This window comes from Corapipo altera, unplaced genomic scaffold, assembly GCF_003945725.1.
Source record: "Corapipo altera isolate COAL_440 unplaced genomic scaffold, ASM394572v1 76, whole genome shotgun sequence".
NCBI classification, from domain to species: Eukaryota; Metazoa; Chordata; class Aves; order Passeriformes; family Pipridae; genus Corapipo; species Corapipo altera.
The window spans coordinates 940386-959848 of record NW_020884964.1 but is presented as its reverse complement, the minus strand read 5'-3'; the positions used below and the strand labels follow the sequence as shown (position 1 = coordinate 959848).

Here is a 19463-nt window from a genome sequence, read left to right as displayed (position 1 = left end):
TGTGCAGAGGACAGGCAGCCCTCCAGCGGGACCCAGACAGGCGGGAGGCAACAGGATACCCATGAAATTCGGGATGAAGGGGAAAACCAGCAATGACAGAGGCGGAAGCTGGAGGGGGCTCTGCGAGGTCTGGCAGGCACAGCCCTGAGCCCTACGAACAGCTGGGAGGTGGAGGGAAGGGGCAGTTTCCTCAGGGCTCATCAGACTGCATCTCGTACTGTGTTCGAGAAGGATCTTGATAAACCAGAGTGATAAACTGCTGCTGAAAAGATAGCAAGTGAAGAAAGGGCCAGTTGTGCAGTCCTCCATGGTGGCTGTCCCATGGCGTGCCTCACTTCAGCAGAGACTGTAGTGGCATGCCCTCGGGAGCAGTGGTTTCTGGCGGCACTTTTACTCTGGAAGAAAAAAACCGCGTGTTTGGGCTGATGGACAGAAAAGCAGGAAGCCTGACAGCCCGGTCACCGCCGGGCTGTCCCTTCATCCGCTGCCACCCAAAGACAGGGAATCGCAGGCAACAGAGAGGTTATGTCCCCTCTGCCTCAGGGGACTCCATGTGCAAGGCAGGATGGGGCTGACTCACTGTTCCTTCTCGACGTCCTCAATACCCTCAGGCAGGCACATGTTGAGCGTCTCTGGGAGCAGAAAGGCCACTGCACCGCTGCACACTGCTACACTGCAGTACGTCACCTCTGGCAGAGACCTCCACACCTCGTCCAGCAGGAACACAAGTGGGGCCAAAGCCCCGCCGAGGCGTGCCACAAAGGAGGTGTACCCCATCCCATTCTGCCTGGAAAGGTATAGACCTCCATGAGAAAGAGAGGGGTACTTCTGTCATATCAGATCTTGGGAAAAAGTGCAGAACTCTGCCCCTTCCCCTGCATTTTTCTTTTAAGTACTGAGACTTTTTTTGCCCCAGGTATTTCCTCAGACAGTTTTTTCCTAGGGTATTTTTCCTTCTTTCTTCATATCTTCCTACAATCATAGTATTTCCCAGAGAGCAACTGTAGCTGCTGTGAGAAATAGATTTATATCTATTATGAGAAAGAAGCTGCAGTTCCACACTCAAAATATCTGCTGTAAAGTTATTTACACCTTAAATGTCTAAAACCCTGAGAGCATTTTCTAGTAGTAAGTCCTCTGACCTGCTGAAAGCAAACCCAAGTTCCATCTTTTCCCAGGTATTTCTAGGCAGGTGGCATACAGTAGAGATATCTGTGAGCACCTTTGGTCCTGTTGTAGTGATGAGCCCAGGAGAACTTGCTGCAGAGACCAAAAATAAGACCTAATTTTGAGGGTATGGGTGGCATTTCAAACCAATAACAAGGATCCTGGGATTTGTTTGTGCATATACAGAACAAGTACTGCAGAAGGAACCAAGTTATGTCTCTGTCAAGGTCTTTGAGTGAAAAATACAAACCAATCTGAGATGAAAAGTAGCAGATCAGTGTTACAAGTTTGGTTTAAATATGGATCATTTGCCACATGCAACAGACCATTGAAAGCTAAAGGACTAAATGGCAAAGAAGGGTACTCTGGGCATGAAGGGACAGAGGTGAGGTCAGTTACAAGGCCTGCTGTTATTCATGAGGGTTTTTTCAGACTTTCACAAAGAAAGCAGTGAGGTGGTTCCTTCCACCAGTCCAGCTGAATCCCAGACTATGCAGATAGTAAATCTGGGGTTTTTTTGTTACTGTTACCCATACATTTCAAGTAAATTCTTTTTTTCCTCCTGGAAGGCTAGTTAATTCATGCTTTAATATCATCTGATGTCCAAAAGACTCTCAAACATGTGGTAGCATGTGTTCCTTATAAAACTTAATATTTTAAGTTACTATTTTCAGGGTCTTTTAACAGTTGCTGACAGATTATCACAGGGAAGTAAGATTTTACTAAACACAGATGCCTTACGGAGTTCAAAAATTTTCCCCCACAGAATACTCCTCACCTTTCCATTCGTCTCCCTATCAACATAAACTAACCACACATAACCCAACCACACATAACCCACAAGAAAAGGTGGCTTTCTGCCCCTTTTTTGTGAGTATGTGTAATCCCTAGAACCTGCTATTTCCAGAGGCAAGGGACCAATCTGACCAACAGCACATCCTGCTGTGCTGGTGTCAAATACCCCACCGAGGCTCTGGGTGTGCATTCAGGTGAGTGGCATCTCTTACCTCAGTATGGTAGGGTAGAGCTCAGAGGTGTACAAGAAGACAGTAGTGAACGCAGCTTCTGAGAAGCCTTTGCCCATTATGGCTACTACAGAACGCAAGGAGGTGAAGGCTAGCAGGAGAGAAAAGGCATATGTGACAATGGTCAAAGAGCTGCCTCTAGGAAGAAGCTTCCTGTGGCCTCATGTGTAAGAAGGGAGAGGGTTCAATGCTCCCACAGACAAAACAGGGAACTTCATAGCCCTGGAGCTGCTGTCTCCAAGGGCTGGATCTGTCAGTTTGTTGTTAGCCCAAATGGGAGCTGAAATGATGAAAGGATAGGTCCTGACATTTCCCATTGTACAACATCTATAATTAAGATAGGCACTTTACCTTGCCATCACTGGGCCCTTCACAGTGACTGGAAACCATCTGTTGCCACCAGATATTAGGGCTAGCCCGTATTAGTGACCTTGACTCATAGACACCCCTTAGGTGGAGGACTTTTCTATACAGAATTGCCTGTGAACATGATCTATGGTTTTCCTTCTCTAGCACTACACAGAATGGAAACCTCCCCTTTAGCAAGTACTGCATATAGCATCTCACGCTTGGGAATGGCAACGTTGGCTCCTATGCACAGTCCAGTCAGGATGAGTGTCCACGCCTGACTCTGTCGCCGTCCAACTCGGTTCACCAGCACGTACATGATCATCTTGGCTGGAATCTCAATGACACCAAACACAAACTGGGAGAGATAGATGTTGAGCCCAAAGCCAGTCAGGTTCATGCTCATGCCATAATAAGAGAAGGAAACACCAAACCTGTGAGGAGTGTGTAGAGATGGGACTTAGGGAAATCCCTCTGGGGAAATGCAGGATGAATCCCCCATGTGAAGTGATACTGCTTACCACACAACCCCAGAACACAGAGAGATCTTCCGCAGGACTGGTGTTTTGAACAAGCTGATGTAGAAGTAACTCCCTGATGGCTTTTTGTCTGTTGCCATCCTTGCCAGGGCCTGGGAGAGATGGAATGAAGGAAATAGCTCAGCTACTGTATTTTTAGAATCCAGACATGAAACCCTAGGCAGGCTGGGGATTTTGCCCTTCCCAGCTTCAGCTCTGCCTTGGATTTGCCATGCATTCCCATTGCAGAACAATTCTGTGAGCATACATTGTCAGAGGCATGTCTTCCTACAACTTTACAGATTGCCTACGATTTTAGACCTGTTTTTCTTCTCATGGACCCTTCTACCCTCTTACCTATATATCCCATGTGGCAGAAAGGGTTGTAGAGAAATGACAGATCATGGTGTTAGCAAGGTCAATGTTGGTCAGTTCCACCCTATTCACCATGTGGCTGCCTGCTGTTTTATGAGGTCTCAGACAGCAGCTAACAGTGAGCTGCATGCTTTATTTTCTGAGTGCATTTATTTAATCATTTGTACATCTGTTTATATAAATACAGAATACATAAAAAAGTCAAGCACAGAGAAGTGACCCCTGCCCATGAGGAAGAAGAGAGTGCTTATTCAGAAAGGCTTTTGGCAACTGATTGAGGAGTAAGTACCACTGGAGTTGGTAAGTTGTGCTCACTGGTTGAGATGCAAGAGATTCACACAACCACAGGTCTGCAATGCAGCTATACCTAAGCTTTTGCCATGGGTTCACTGTGTATTTAATGGAGATCTCCAACGGAAATGATGGAGTCATTTTACTCCAGAGGAAACAACCGCATTTGCATTTGGTCAGGAGAATTTCATGCCAGCCCCTGCCAGCTGGTCATTAGATTGCAGTCTAAAGGAGGCTTCAGACAGTAATGATACCTACTACTGGGAGAGAATTCTTCTCAGCCTCACTCCACCATGTCCAAAAATCATCAGCAAATGCAGGGTAGGACAGTTAAAACAGATAAGGTTATGAAACACAGGAAACCTTGAGGAGAGAGTCTGCTAACTCTCCTCAAGGAGATATCCTCAAATCAATATCCTCTTCAGAGAAAGCAAAGCCTCAGCCAAAGCTTTTGCATAAATACTCAATCCCAGCCACAGAGCTGCACAGGCCACACCATTTTTCTGTCATAAATCAGAAGGGCTAATCACCTCTTTGACAGATATTAAGAAACTGCTTTTTAAAAATTAAATGCTGTCCATTTGTTAGGGTTCTCCTTCCTCTTCATTTGTTCAGACATCTAACTGAGCAACTTCATTCTTTACACCTTACAGGCAAAAATGGGTTCAAACCAGTGGATGCATGCGTACTTTGCCCAATGCCTCACCCTTGCCACATCCCTTTAAAAGTGCTGGCAGAACCATGACTGACTTGAAAGCAAAGTTTTAGCCAGGGGAAAAATTTGATTATGCTGAATGTTCTTTACATCCATATTGATCACTGTGGCACCGTTGCTGACAATCTTCCAGTTTCATATATACACTAAATACAGCCTAAGGTGAACTAGCTTTTGCATTTTTGGATTATAGTATATGAAGTATCTCAAGTGCAATGTGAGAGAAAATATGCTACCTACATGCTATTAATGTGTGTTTGCTTTCTTCCAGCACTGTACCAACACTTGGCAAATACTACAGCGACCAAGAAGGCAAACACTAAGTTGGACGAGTTCCTTGTGCAACTGCACAGTCTTCTGTCTGCTATGGGAGTGATGCCTCTGCCTTATTTTCTCAGGCTGCCCTTCTCTCTCACTGTGTATTTAGTCCAGTGTCCAGTCCACTGAGGCCTCTTGTCATGGCAATAATGAGTGGAAAGAGACTACACCTAATGAAAGGGATTTCTGGTCTTATGGGATTTGGGCTGCTGTTTTATCTTTAGGAGTGAATGTAGCTGCTTTCTAGAATAAAAAAGGAGCATGGCACCCTGTGGACCACAGTGCCCCACAGAACACACTGCAGACTGAGCATTGCTTCAGGTATCAAATGGAAGTAAAATATATAGAGAGAAAGTGGGAAAGGAAGAACATGTGTCTGGATCTTCAGTTTCTTACCTCTGGTGAGAGAGCAAAATCTTTCCTTCTGTTCGTTCTTGCACATCTAAGCAGATGCCTGTGAGCTTGCTTCACTTTGCCTTTGGCTATGAGCCAGCGGGCAGACTCTGGGACCCACCTGATGCAAGGAGAGAAGACAGTGTTCCTTCATGTTTTCCACCCCACATTCATGGCTCTGGCATCTTTATGAGACTTCAACCTCAGCTGAAAATAGCAACTATGGTGCATGAGAGTAAGAGTAATGGGACACCCTTTTTACACCTATATGCTCTTCTACCCCTAAAGAAGTGCAGTCTGCTAACTGATGTATGTCTAGCCAAAATTTTAATCATGTGATCTTTGATCAAAGCTTGAATTTTCTGAGCTGCTTGAAGTTCCAAACTTTTATCAATTAAAATTGGCCCCAGAGAGTTTACACATCCTTGCTTTTTGTGACTTTTTAAACTTTGAAATTGTGAGATATTAAAAATTACAATGAAGTAGTAAGCTCTGTACTTACTTTGTTAGTTACTTAAATTACTTGTTTTTCACAATAATCAAAGCTACCTGCACAAGACAGTCAGCTGGGTCTAAATCATTGAGGTTGCAGCCCTCAGTGACGTGCCCATGTCAGTCACTGAGTGACCAGGGATGCTATACTGTATGGAGCTAATTAGCAAATCAGGGAGGTCTGCTTAGCAGACCTGTGTAGGGTAGGAGTCCTGTGATTCTTATTTTTCTGCCCCAGCAAAAGATCCAGCACTTGTCTTAAACTAGCATCTGCAACTCCCTCTCCTTGGACTTCTCTCTAATCTTTCATCTGCCTGCAATTCATGGCTACAAGCCCCAGAGCTTCCCAGGCCACAGTGCAGCCCATGTGGCTTAGGGGGGACATGGTGTTTTGTGGGTGCCCATAGTGGTCAGGGTCCAGCAGACATGTGAAATAGCCCAAAGTGTCCAAGTCCTGCTAGAGCAGCCAACACCTATCTCCTGTTACCCAAATCTGTCCCTGGAGAGAAATAAAAACCATAAACTGCCATTCTCATGGAGACTTTCAGCTGAGCATTCTGTGCAACCAGTGGGAAGATTTACAACCCTGAAGAACTGTGGATTTGAGGTCTGCTGAGGTCACACAGTTGTCAGTCTCTCATTGGAGTCTCCCACTATAATGTCTGAGACCAGATCTCTGTAAGCTATTCGTGATTCATGTGCCCTAAATCAGATTACGACAAAACTAGTGAACAACTGCTGTCACTATTCAAGCAGCAACTGAAAATGACATGCAGAACAAAAACATTTGCAGAACTGGTCTTGTCGAAAGTTTTCATCTCCTTCCCACAAACTTAGAACCCAGTGCACCTTGGGAAATATAAAGAAGGAAAGATGGCATTTTGTGCTCATTGCCACTGTCTCTAGGGTGTAATATTATGTCTTTTGGTTATCTAATGTCTCCACTGGGTTCTGACATTGTGTCAATAGTATCTACAGAGTGCTAAATTAGATTTTAATTCCATACTTCAGGGAGTTTTAATTATCTGCCAGTCACTGGCCTTTTGGGTGTTTGAAGTTTGATCAGACTACAGTATAGTTTGTTGGAGAACTAATCTCTGTAAAAGATACAGTAAGAGAAAAAAACCAAACAGCTGTCATGGAAAGGGTGGGTCCAAATGTATCTGTGAATTTAAGCACTTCCAAGGACTCATTTTTTTTGTCTGGTTGTCCTAGAAAGCAAGCAAAACAACTCAAACTAAAAAAGTCAGCAGAACACATATTTTAGTTGTGTTGGACTTGATCAGTGAAAGATCAAATGTTACTCTTTGCCAGAAAGCCATCTCTCTTTAGCCATTGAATAACAACAGCATCAGTTTATATTCCATTTTTAGTAAGGATTATTTGAGATTTTTGTACTAGATCTGTGCAGCTATTTAATCTAGTGCTTCATGCTGATGGACAGATGCAGTAAGCAAGCAAACCATAGTCTTCAGAAGCATCCTTGATAGCAGCTGAAAGGCACTTCAGCATTTGGATATCACTCTTTTTGTTCAGTGATTATGCACATAATTTTTGGACCCATGTGTCTAACAATCAGAACTTATTCTGCATGGTTTCCAGTGAGAGCTCCCCGTCCCCCTGAGGGACACATCTGTGACTTCTGCAGTGTGATCCAGCACTGTGCCATTGTCCAAAAGGAACTAAACAACCACCCTAAGGTGAAGGAGACTCACCTCCTCGTTGCCGAATGCTTTCAGTAGGGCAGTTGTGGGAATACCTGCTTGCTTATTTGAGCACAAGCCTTTTTTTCCATCCAGGAAATGGAGCTGCTTATTCAACGGACTGTTTTGAATTGTCAGCTAAGTTGATCCAATTCACTTCATATGACAATCACACTGTCAGTGAATGAACTCTGTATTCTAGTTCATATTACTACATAAAAAAAAATCAATGCTTCTTCTACTAAATGAACCATCTCCCATTTTAAGCCTTAGGACATGACATATATGTCTTAAATAATGCAACAGGAGGGAAATAGCCCACAGAAAGCAGGTATATTTGGCCCATCTGAGTGGTTACACAGCTGAGAAAAACCATGGGAAGTACAGAGGTAAATGAACCTGACCTGGCCTGAAGGTATCATTGGCTCTCATGGAAAAATTGGTGCCAAAAGTATCCTTCCCAGTGAGGTGAGGACAGAGGATGGATAAATTATTTATCTTGAGTTTGCTAAGGATTAAAGCCAGGGATCTCGTCCTACCTCCCCTTATTGAGATATCTTTTCTTTACTCTGACACGTTTGACAGAGCTTGCAGCACCAAATCCTGCTCCCTTGTGCTGCAACCTGTCATCCAAATGCCTGGCCTCAGCCCCAGTCCTGCCTCCTCCTTGTCTCCAAAGTTGTGATGTGACCTTTGCTCCTGGCCTTGTTGGAGAGATGAAACCCAGGCTCTGCTGTTTTCAAAAGCTGCCATGCGTGGGCAATCCGAGTACAGGACACGGATGAGTCCTGCTCCTCTTGAAGTTGCTGGAGTGAATCTTAGGATCAGTGTTCCGATGTTTGCCACGCTCACAGAGCAGAGGAGACAAATCACAGCCTGCTCCCATCCCCACCAGCCACCCTGTCACTTCACTCACCACAGGCAGACAATGCTCAGAAGACAAGGTCCTGTTACAGCTACTAACAGCCAGTGCCATTCCCGCACCAAGTATGCTACCATGGCCAGCAGCATGTTCCCAATGCTCCAGAAGATGCTACTCAGGATCCCAGTGAAGGTGCGGTGCTGTATGTCCACCCACTCCATCGCTGCAAGAGGGAGGCAGCGTTTAGATGGGACATGCAGGAGTTCCCCAGGAAGGGGTCTGCAGGGCTTTTTAAGAAGTGCAAAGCAATATAACATCCCTAGTCTTCTCCTTCACAAGGTTCCACTGTTTGGCCAATATTTGGAACATTTAAAACGTTAATCACAATTCTTAAACTCTCTTAAAGCTGTAAGCAACTAAAATCAAACCTTTAAAAAAAATAAATACTGGTTATATATTAAGAAACAGTGCTAAAAACACTCTAGGTGATACCTTTTTTTATCCCTGTCTACAGCATTCAAATGGTCTTCTTTGTCAAAAAGATTTTTTTCCCTCCTAACTGTCTTGCTTGCATGGTTTCCCATTTCTCTGCCCACTCATTATTTCAGATTAAAGAAATATATCCAGATGAATTGTCTCTCACGTGGAATCTACCCAGTGTGAATACTAATGCACATGTAAAGCCAGATGGTGGTCTCTTTGTTTGTGTGTGTGAACTAAAAAAGCCATTTTCCCTCCAAAGACCTGGACATCTTGCTACAACCTTTGACAGTCAAAAATGTCCCTCCCAAGCTCTACTTTGTCTTGCAGGCATCAACCTTTATAATAACAAAAGATATAGCAGTCCTTGTCAGGTCTTATACGGACTTTTCTAGTATTGAAGCCATTTTAGCTTGATTTTTTTCTGGATCTGCAAAAATCTTGGAAATTTTTGCTGCATCTGTAATTTGCTCTTGGGTACTAAGACTCTTGCCCAGTGTGTCCCAACTATATCTACAAAATCATCCAGTAGTCTATTGGGTACCCTGAAGTTTGGAGCTTGTTTTTATTACATAATAGTCTAAATTCTTCAGCTTCAGTTTTGCCTAGCTCTGTATGATTGTGTGTGTGTGTGTGTGTGTGTGTGTGTGTGTGTGTGTTTCTTCTCTTTGTAAAATACAAAGATTGGGAACTAAGGAAAACTGTATGGAAACTCAAGACTAGAGAAGTAGAAATACCCTCTAAATGACACACCATTCTTCTTGTGCTGAGGACAGGGCAATGCTGCTGAATTGTCTTAGAAATGTGCACTTGAAGGGTGAGAACTCTGTACCAAAGGAAAGGGGCAGATACTTTGGTCTACAGCTTTTATTGTACTACTGATGATGCTTAACAGGAATTGAGTAACAAGCAATGGAAGTGGTTATATTTTGTCTAGATTAAAGTATTAATTAGGCAAACAGAAAATTGTAATTCTTGGATCCTTCTCAGAGTGATGTTCTTTTGGCTGCCTGTAATGAAATTGCACACACAGTTTCCAGACTCCTGTTCCTACTAACTCCGTCCTGTCTGGTGTCCTACCCACTACCTGTCAGGAGTCCTCCTGTACAACCAGACACCCACAAATCCCCACATACTTACCTAAAGGCAATACAATCAGGGAGACACCACTCAGGGCCAACCCAGTGAGGGCCCGTGTGATGGCCAGCATGCTGTAGGAGACCGAGGCAGCGCTCAGCATTCCAAATACAAGAGAGCACACAAGCGACAGCAGGAGCATAGTTTTCCGTCCGAACCTGCCACAAGCACAACCTTGGTTACAATGGCTGGAAACCTGTCACAGGAGTATGGTTTGAAGTGGGTAAACCAGGATTTTAGGAGAAAATTAAAATACTGCCCGCTGTGCAAAGAGTGCAAGATGCAACATCCCGGAGAAGAGGAAATGGCTCTGGATATAGGTGGTGCGAGAGTGATGCACTCCCATTCAGAGGGCCAGACTGCCCCATGAACTTTGGGCATGGGGCTCTCCAGTGGAAAGAGCAACACTGATCAGAACAACAAATCAGGCTCCCCTGGCTAACAACATCATCAAAAGCAGTGATGTCAGCTCAAAATCCCCTGCTGCTGGCATGCCCTGCTCCCTCCAATTGCTGTCCCCATGACTGGCTCAGCATGTCCTTCTCCCATGGCTCACTCAGGACCAGCCACTGTCACCACTCTCAAGGAGGAGAGAGAGTAATGACATTTTGAACCTGCTTGTTGGAAGGAAAACAAAGGAATCCAATTGTCAGCCCACATGTGCAAGTAGCCCTGATATCCTAAGGGGTCTCTGAGGAGGTTGTTCCCCGAGAGTTTTGGAAGTCATTGTATCTTACACCACATCCAGAGTCCTATATGGAGAGTGTGGACAAACACAGAAAATCAAGTACACACAAATGCACATGTGTATACACAGACACACACATAAGGAAATATTTCTGCATGTATTTCTACACAACCTAATCAAAATGGAGCAGAAGGTGTCAGTCTCCTGAGGTACATCAGCATAGTATGTTAAGAAAGCTTAGGTTCAAGGTGGAGTAGCACATCAAGCCTGTCAATAGGTAATGTTCAGTTTACAAGGACTGAAATCCTACTCTGATCCTGGCATTAGGGCTCTCTCAGTGGCCACCTGAGAAGGATGGTGGCAAGACAAATTGCTTCAGGGGAAAAAGTAGTGTACTGGGACATAATGCCACAATAATTAAATAACCAGTTGAGTAATTAATCTACTGCTGAAAAAAACAACTTCTGTCTTGGGTGCAGGAAGTTTGCTGTAACTGCTTTGAAATTTAAGCACAGACCCTTTTGCAAAAGACGTCATAATGCCCCTGGATCAGAACAGGATACACCCAGAAACACACCAGAGCTAGATCCAGCTTCCAGGAGATAACTGCCTAAGAAGGAAGATACATTTTTTAGATTATTTTTCTTGAAAATGCAGCAAGAAGGATATAAAACCACGAGATTTCCCACAGGACTCAAGACAACTATTTAAGGACACATTACTAGACTCTCAGAAAACACACACCACCTGCTAGGAAAACCAAAGGCGAGCTGGCAGGATTGAACTGTAGGATACAGGGAGGCTACTAAAAATAATGCTGTTAAAATTGACTTCAAAGAGAGTGGCAGGAAAGCACAACCTCTGAAAGACTAGAAAATACAATAAAAGGAGCAGACTGCACAGGCATAAAATTAATAAAAAAGCCACTTTCATAAAAAAACCAGCAATATGGAATTCTGCCAAGGCATCATAGAACCAATTCAGTACAAGGACAAGGTACAAGAGGAGTCTTCAGAAAAAAGCAGACAAGAACAGAAACAATATGTATTTTTGCATCTATGTGTTCACAGTGAAGGTTGTTGGAGGGTTTACCAGGGTAAAATTCGTGAATAGAAATGTTCTCAAATCCAAATATCTGTCAAGGCTTAGGAAAAAACCAAACCTGAACAGTAGCAAAATGCCAGGACCAGACAATTTTCACCCTGGGGAACAACAGATGAAATCTCTACCTTGCTGTTAGCACAAAGTAGGATCTCATCTCTATCAGACAAAAGAAAGGTTGCTAATGGGAAGTCAACTTAGGTGATAGGGAAGATGTGGAGCATGGCTTCTGATGTTTAACAGATCTGCCAAATTACTGGGTGTGCTGCCCCCACACTGTGATTACATGGGCTGCAAGAACTTCCTGACAGGCCCTCCAGGCCCTGGCCATGTAGCTCAGGTGCACCCTCAGCTCTTCTTCAGTCTGCTCACAAGGGCACAACTGACTGTGAAACTTCTGTTAGCTGCCACTCGAGCAGACTGAAGGGTCCTTGTCTGACCAATTGGAAGGCCATCCATAACTTTGTCTTTTGCTGTTAGCTTCTCCAAATTTTGTCCATTTCTCCTGTATCCTTTTGAGATGGGGAAGAGGCATGGAGGGAGATCAAATCTGCACACAGAATTCAAGATATGGGACCACCATGCATTTATATGTTACTGCATAGTGATATTCTTAATAGTGATATTAATTTTATATTCCTTTCCTAATGATTTTTGATTTTCCACTTGCTTCCCCAGCAGTACTCATTGCTGTGTGGATGTTTGCCTAGAGAAAACTATGTTTGTCATAACAGCTAAGTCTTCCTACTGAGTAGCTAGGGTCAGCTCAGAGCCTCCTTTTTAAATGAGAAGTTAAATTTTTTTCTCTATTTTAGATTAATCTGCCCTGAAATTTTGTCTTCTGATTCTCCCATCCAGTCATAGAGTCCTTCTACAATTCTCCACGCTTGGATCTCATCTCTACCACTCAACATCACCTCCCCACTTGCTCTCTCTCCAGATTATTTACAGATGTGCTGAAAAGCACACAAATCCAAGAACTGGAACCTCCCTTGTCACTTACATCTCCTTTCTCCTTCCTGGCTTTTAATTGATTATTTAGTCATGCAGAGACATTCCCTCTTATCCTAGGGTGGCTCAATTTCCTAAGAAGCCTTTGGTAAGGAGGCTTCTTGATATACCGTAGGTGGAGTCTCCTCTGCTGATATGCCTGTTAGTGCAAGCAAAGAAATCTGATACATTTGTAAGGCATGGATGTTTTGAAAAAAACCCAACTGATTCTTCGCTAGTGTGTCCCATGGGGCACTGGCTCAATCTTTCAGAGTGGTTTCTCCCAGTTTGCCTGGTACAGACAGATGTCAGACTGCCTGGCATGTAGTTCCTGAGATGTTATTTGGAGACCAGTTTAAAACAGATTTCAGATGTGATACCATCCCAGCCCTCTGCTGTGGAGGTCACACAGTGCCAACTGTTCCAGCTTTTCAATCTCAAAGGTACTGTAAGGCTCTAGGATAACCACTCCCTGCTCCTGCAATTTATCTCGGTCTTCTTCTGTCAGCCTATTTCAAAGTTCCAACTCCAACACCTGCCCCTACATATTTTCCCACTGTGAGCACAAACTCATTTCTCTCTCACACTATAGTCTTTTTATTTCTAGTTGGTCCTTTCATGTCTTCTTCTTCTACTGGCTCTTTCCCCTCACAATCCATTTGTAAAAGAAATTATTTTTCATTTTGCACTAACAGAGACCTTTTCTTCTGCATTATTTTGTCCTGCTCCTTTTCTTGATTCTGAGTTCCTCTTCCTCCAACTGTGCTATAAAACTATTGTAGATACAAAGCCAAGACACATAGTCTGAAGATCAACTAGGTGTCTTGGATGCTTGTAACAGTATACATATATACTCATGTGCAAAGACAGGGATGTGAAAATTCCCATCTTGAGCACTATGTGAAGCTGGTTCCCCTCTGCAGTAATTTTGTAACTTGCTGTACACTAATACGTACTTGCTTCCAGACAAAGGAAATAGGGAAGGAGTTTCCTGCACAGGAAACCCAGTTATTAAATCATGACTAGCATACGGTGAATAGCACATCCCAATTGTGTGCCTGGACTATGTATCCTCGGGTGGGTTTCCTGGTTCTGCTGTTTGCAAAAATATTGAATTTCTTAATTGATGCTTTTTCTAGGTTATTACTTGGATTTTCTTTCAGGTCTACATTGTCACATTCCAACATTTGACCAGAGAGAGGAGATTTGTTCCTGTTTTCCTCATTGCTTCAGCTCTTCCTTGAGGAATACCTCTTTGCTTATAAGAATCTCCTTTACCCTGATTCTTTAGTAATGAGAGAATCAGGTCTTCCTTGCTGGAGACTCTTCTTTTGGGCTATGGCATGCATTTACTCTGAGCCACTCGGCTGTCATTAGACAATTTGTCTATAACTTGCAAGAGTTAACCCTTTAACCTCTTTGTTGAGCTTTGTTTCAACCATCTTTCCTCTTTTAAGACAGTTTTTTTCTGACTATGGTCTTGCATATTAGATTTTTTTTGTTTTTACTGTTCCTGCAGCAAAGCTGACTGCAGCCAGCAGTGCATCTGAGTCCTAACCAAGGCCAGAGCTTCTCTGGTGGACTGGTAACCCTCTGATCCATTAATTATTTACCCCTGCATTGCTTCGTAGTGTGACTTGAATCCCATTTTCAAGTGAGAGGCTGGATTCTCCTTTACAATTTTCTTTTCTCCATTCTCTGCCCCTCTGATTGCCAGTTGTAGGTCACAGATCTGTGAAATTCTTGTCATGAAACTGAGGCCCTGGAGGAACAGCCTGAAAGGGGTCAAACCTGTCAGAGAGGTATCCAAATACCACAGCCCCCATCGTAACGCCGATGAAGAAGAAGGTTGCAGTTGCCTGATTCAGTCCACGCTGCTCACACACAAGGTCCCACTGAAACACAAGGCGACAAAGATACTTAGTGCCCAGTTCAGTCTCTGTTGCCTTTTCACACCCCTTCACTGCAGCAGGCAGCCATCATGTCTCACAATTTGTATCCACCACATCTGATTGAGGGGTAGAATCCTGCGCTAAACCACACATAGGACAGTGCTGGCATCCTGAAAAATGTAAAGTTGAATCTTACAAAAGTCACCGTTATCTATCGTCACTATGACATTCTCCCTGTAAACACTTCATAGAATCATAGAATATGCTGAGTTGGAAGGGACTCATCAGAATCATTAAGTCCAATTCCTGGCCCTCCACAGGACACTCCCAGAATCAAACCACGTACCTGAGAGCATTTCTAAATGCTTCTTGAACTCAGACAGGTTTGGTGCAGCGACAGCTTCCCTGGGGAACCTGTTCCACTGCCCAGTCACCCTCTGGGTGAAAACTTTTTCCTGATATCCAACCTAAGCCTCCCCTGACTCAGTTTCATGCCATTTCCTTGAGCCCTGTCACTGGTTGCGAAAGTGAAGAGATCTGTACCTGCCCCTTCGCTTCGCCTTGTGAGGATGTTGAAGACCACAATTAAGGTGTCCCATCAGTCTCCTCTTCTCTGGGCTGAACAAACCAAGTGATATCATCTGCTCCTCATAAATTACTTTCTCCCTCTCCTCCAGACCCTTCACTATTGTCTTGGCCCTCTGGATGCTCTAAAGTAGCTTAATATATTTTTTTTATTGTGGTGCCAAAAACTGCACACAGGACTAAAGGGGAGGCTGCACCAGTGCAGAGAGGAGCAAGAAAATCATGTCTTTTGACCAGCTGGTGATGCTGTGCTTAAGGTAGCCCAGGAGAGTGTTAGATATCGGAAAACTTTCCTGGGTACCATGCATGGAGAGTTTAACTTTTCTCTTTTCCTGATCCCTGCAATACTTGCCCAGGTCGATGTCTCCCCCAGATCTTTCTGTCATGTCCCTGAGACTGCCCTGGTGAGATGGGCATTTGCAGGGTGCCCCACTGCAGGGTGCTGTAACACATGCCTCAGCCCACATCAGGGAATGTTGTGTTGATAACCCACTTTCTGTTGCCCTGACCAGTTTCCTTTGAAGTTTTCTGTGCAGGGAGAAGGAGGGCAGAGGGGAAGTGAGAACAAATACTTGCTTTTAATGTTAGCTTATTGATTTCTTACTAAGAAGTTGGTTTAGACATTCATCCTAATTAAATTAATGAACATAACTTTACTTTCTTGGAGTTTCATATGTCACTAATCATTACAGAATGCTGCAGCCAAGCTGCAGAGTTAATTTCCTATATGTGCAAAACTTAATTTAATCATCAACCCGGACATGAAGCCTCTCTGACAAGGCCAGCGAGACCTTGAGCAACCTTTCCTGCAACAAAAGCAAGAGTCCAGAGAAAGCCCTGGCCCCTTGAACAGGTCCTGAGCCCACTGCACAATGGGAGCAGCATCACAAGGCTCCATGCTGCAGAGTACCTCCTTCTGCCTTTCCCCCATGACTGCTTTACATCTCTCTCCCTGAAGCACTGCAGAAAAGAGGTGCAGACCTGGTACACATCTGATCCTCACCTCCATGCCTGATGAAAGCAGGAGTGATTGGGTAGTGGGGAGGAGGCATCAGCTCTAGGCTAACACTTTTCCCTGCTCTCACTGAGGTGGTCAGCACTATCAGTTCCAACACAACTGTGCTCCTTTTGCCCGACCAAATTGTTCCTCTTCCTAAGACCGGTGTGATTTGGGCCATTTTTCAAGGAAAGTATAGGATTAACACTCAGAGGTATCATTGTTAGACCCGGAAAAGTGTTTCAGAAGGTGAGTGGTGACTATTTGATGGGCAGGGACCTTGGGCAGGCTCAAGGTTATGGCTGGCCAGCATGCTGCATTTCCTGATATCCAGGGGAGACCCTTGGAGAGCACATCTGATATGGCAGCAAGAGATATTGGTGGTAAGAGAAAACAGGCAGCACAACCTTGTGGAGAAGAGGAGGAAGGTGAAGATCAGTGAGGAGGGGTTACCAAAGGAATAGAAGTTAAAAAGTGTTTGGAAAACCAAGAAAGGAAGTAATGGGCTCTTATGAAACCCTGACAGGGTGCAATCCTGTGCAATGCCATGGGGTCCACACAGAGAAAATCCTATATCTGTGTCTTCCCCCTGCACTGCTCCTGAATCTCTCAATTGCCTGGAGAAATTAAGATGATTATAACAAGAAATGCTGGCACCAATCTAAGCAAGATGAGATGTGTACAAAATAATAATAATAATAATAATAAATGTTGTTTTCTCTGATCTTCAGAGAACTTCCCCCTCCCAGGACATATTCTCCAAACAGTTCACGTCCACTGGTTAAAATGGACAGATTCCCTTATGATACTGTGCACCCGGCAAACACCTGTCCATCTGCTCCTCAAAGCACTGATCTAATTTCAATTTTGGATGCATCACAGGCCAGGCATTACCTGGGTGGAGATCGTGGAGGTCAACTGTGAGTGGTCATAGACCCATCCATGCTGGCAGCGCTGGATGATGGATTTGTTTTCTGATTGCAGAGAAGAGTTGAGCAGCAGGTGAAACTGAGGCTGTGAGAACATCTCACAAGAGCTGAAAGTGCCGTCGGACTCCCGGGGGATACTGATGAGTAGAATTTCCTCCATGGTGAGATTCACAAACGCCTCTTGGTATGGAATTGCACAGTGATGAGAGGGGGTAGCAGCAATAAAATTGTGCAGCAGAAAATGCATGGGCAGGTTGATTCTTGGGAGGCAAAGCATAACCAAAATCAAAATCTGGAATCTGCCAAAGCCCCCAATTTCCAGCAAGAGATCCTCAAATTTCATAATTCCTGTGGAGTTTTCTCATTCAAAGCAGCTATATACCAAGGAAAAGCAACAAGGGCTTGAAAGGCAGCCTTTGTTCTTGGAGCTCAGCTTCCCATGGCTTTTCATACCGCCACTTCATTGGACTTTGAGACCTTGCTGGAAGGTATCAAAAGTCACAGTGAAACTCCCCATTTGGGGTATAGCCAAAGAATTTATCCTCTGTGCACACAATACATCAATTTCAAACAAATTCAGCACAAGGCCCTTCTCTTTTTGAAGTCCTTTCTTCCTGCCATGGTTTTGAGAGGGACATTTACAAAAGGAAGGGAGGCTGTGGGAAGAGTGCTGTGAGAGCACTCTTATTTCTAGTGGGAATGTACCATGCAGCATCCCAGGCACTGCAACAAATGCTGCCTAGTGTGAGCTGATAACCAGTCAGACCCACTGGACCATAAAACAGGCCTCTGGAAGAGCGGGGGTGACCCACTGCGTTGGGACACCCAGGGGCACCAAGCCTGGTTGCTGAGCATCAGCTAAGTGTGTTTTAGTATGGTTTGTGTCAAGTCATGACGCTGGAGCAGGGAGTGTGGAGAGGCTTGAGATGGCACCTGGAAGAGAGATGAGTTTCTGGATGGATGCGAAACTCATCCATCCAGTTCTTTTACCCCAAAGGTATCTTGGGGTAAAAGGAAGGGCTGTAGGTGAAGGCTACCTGCTCACCAGTGTCCTCCAAAGAATGGAAAAAGTGAAAATGTTTCCCTACAAGGTCCTTTTCTCCACCTGGAGAAGTGTTTCCCCAGGACACAGGCAAGGAATTGATGAGTATGCAGAGAGGCTGCACTTGCCGTATTGGGGGCTGTGACATCCTCCTACAGGGTCAAGCCCTGTGCTGGTGTGCTGTGAGGATCCACGTGACAGCCAAAGGTGTGAACGTGCAGCCCCTGACAGGGCCACAGGCTCTGCTGTCCGCACTGCATGGACCTGGTGATGAGATTAGGGCAGTTAAATACAAAGCACTGAGAGAAGGGGCTCTACCCTTACTCTGCTGGGGGTCCCTGCAGGACCCTTTCCAGTAAGTCCCTTAACACCCTCGCCCCACCCAGGTAGAAGACATGGACCCGCTTCCCTTGCAGCAAGTGCTCTAGACAGAGTGGATCCATGGGGCAGCTCCTGGGGACAACACATCCCAGATGGTTGTGTCCCAAGTTAAGGGGGCAGTGCATCATACAGCAAGCAGAGGCAGAACCCTTTAAGGGCTACAACCCCTTTGCAGAGGTGTATGTGAAGAGGTAGCAACAGCGGTGTTGTTGAGAGCTTGCTAGAGGTTATCTCCCACTGCCTTTCCACACTCTGTACCCCTCTCCTAGTAGTCTGCACTATCCCTCATCCACTAAGCCTGCAGTCTTGAATGTTGGTGGATACTGATGTGTCATTCCGAACCTTTCTCCAAGCTGTTGCCCTGGGACATGCTTTGCTTTAAACCAACTCCGGTTTGACCATCCACCTGGAAAGCAGGGACATTAGTGTTGGGATGCAGGCACATCAAGAGACTGGCACAGGTAAAGTGGAAGTGGTGCTGGCTGCCATGTGCTGCCAAGAGTGGCCTGTCACGCTCACAAGGGAAAGGCCACCATGCTGTGTCCTTAGATGATCTTTCCTCTTTTCAGCAGCATTCCTGCTCACCCATGCTTAAATAATGTACTGCTCCAGTCTTTGCTATGAACCATTTTCATGCTCATCCTGAGACCAGCATGAAGGAAGACCACAGAAGTGAAGCAGGGACACCTCTCAGTGCTGTGCTCCAGGGTTACAGTTTAACCTGAAGCTGAACTAAAGGACAAATTATTTTTCTTCACCACTGGTCTTCTAAGAGCAAGGAACAGAAACTCTCATTGATATGCTGCTGCATATTTAAACTGCAAAGCAGCTCCAGCCTCCCCATCAGAAACGAGGATACGGATCATTGCTCTGCAAGTCCTGAGGCTCTACTGTTCATACTGCAACTGCTTAAAATGTACATTCCTTTATTTCTCTAATCAAAATGTGTTCCTTTAACCAGTCAGCAGCTTGAGTTAATCACCAACCTGTGTGCAAAAGCTGTGATCGACTATGCCCCACTCGGTTAAGTAGAT

The 19463-nt window shown here is 44.7% G+C and overlaps 1 protein-coding gene across 1 annotated transcript; it reads right to left on the bottom strand.

The window, feature by feature from the left end:
* Positions 1-218: 218 nt before the first annotated feature.
* On the bottom strand, positions 219-17473 carry SLC22A7 (solute carrier family 22 member 7). Its single transcript, XM_027664564.1, has 10 exons — positions 16972-17473; positions 14395-14498; positions 9828-9982; positions 8262-8430; positions 5154-5271; positions 3062-3171; positions 2760-2974; positions 2175-2283; positions 581-787; positions 219-395 (listed from the first exon to the last, which is right to left on the bottom strand). The coding sequence occupies exons 1-10, from the start codon at positions 17347-17349 to the stop codon at positions 332-334; spliced, it is 1629 nt and encodes a 542-aa protein (XP_027520365.1). The 5' UTR covers positions 17350-17473; the 3' UTR covers positions 219-331.
* Positions 17474-19463: the final 1990 nt, after the last annotated feature.

Bases quoted from the DNA above. Each gene is read 5' to 3' on its own strand.
- SLC22A7 (XM_027664564.1), bottom strand. From the start codon at position 17,349: ATGAAATTTGAGGATCTCTTGCTGGAAATTGGGGGCTTTGGCAGATTC. The intron at 2,284-2,759 runs GTGAGATGCTAT...CTCTCCTGCTAG, and splicing joins CAACGTTGCCATTCCCAAGC to CCTTCACCTCCTTGCGTTCT. The intron at 396-580 runs GTGAGTCAGCCC...TTTTTCTTCCAG, and splicing joins GAGGACGTCGAGAAGGAACA to AGTAAAAGTGCCGCCAGAAA.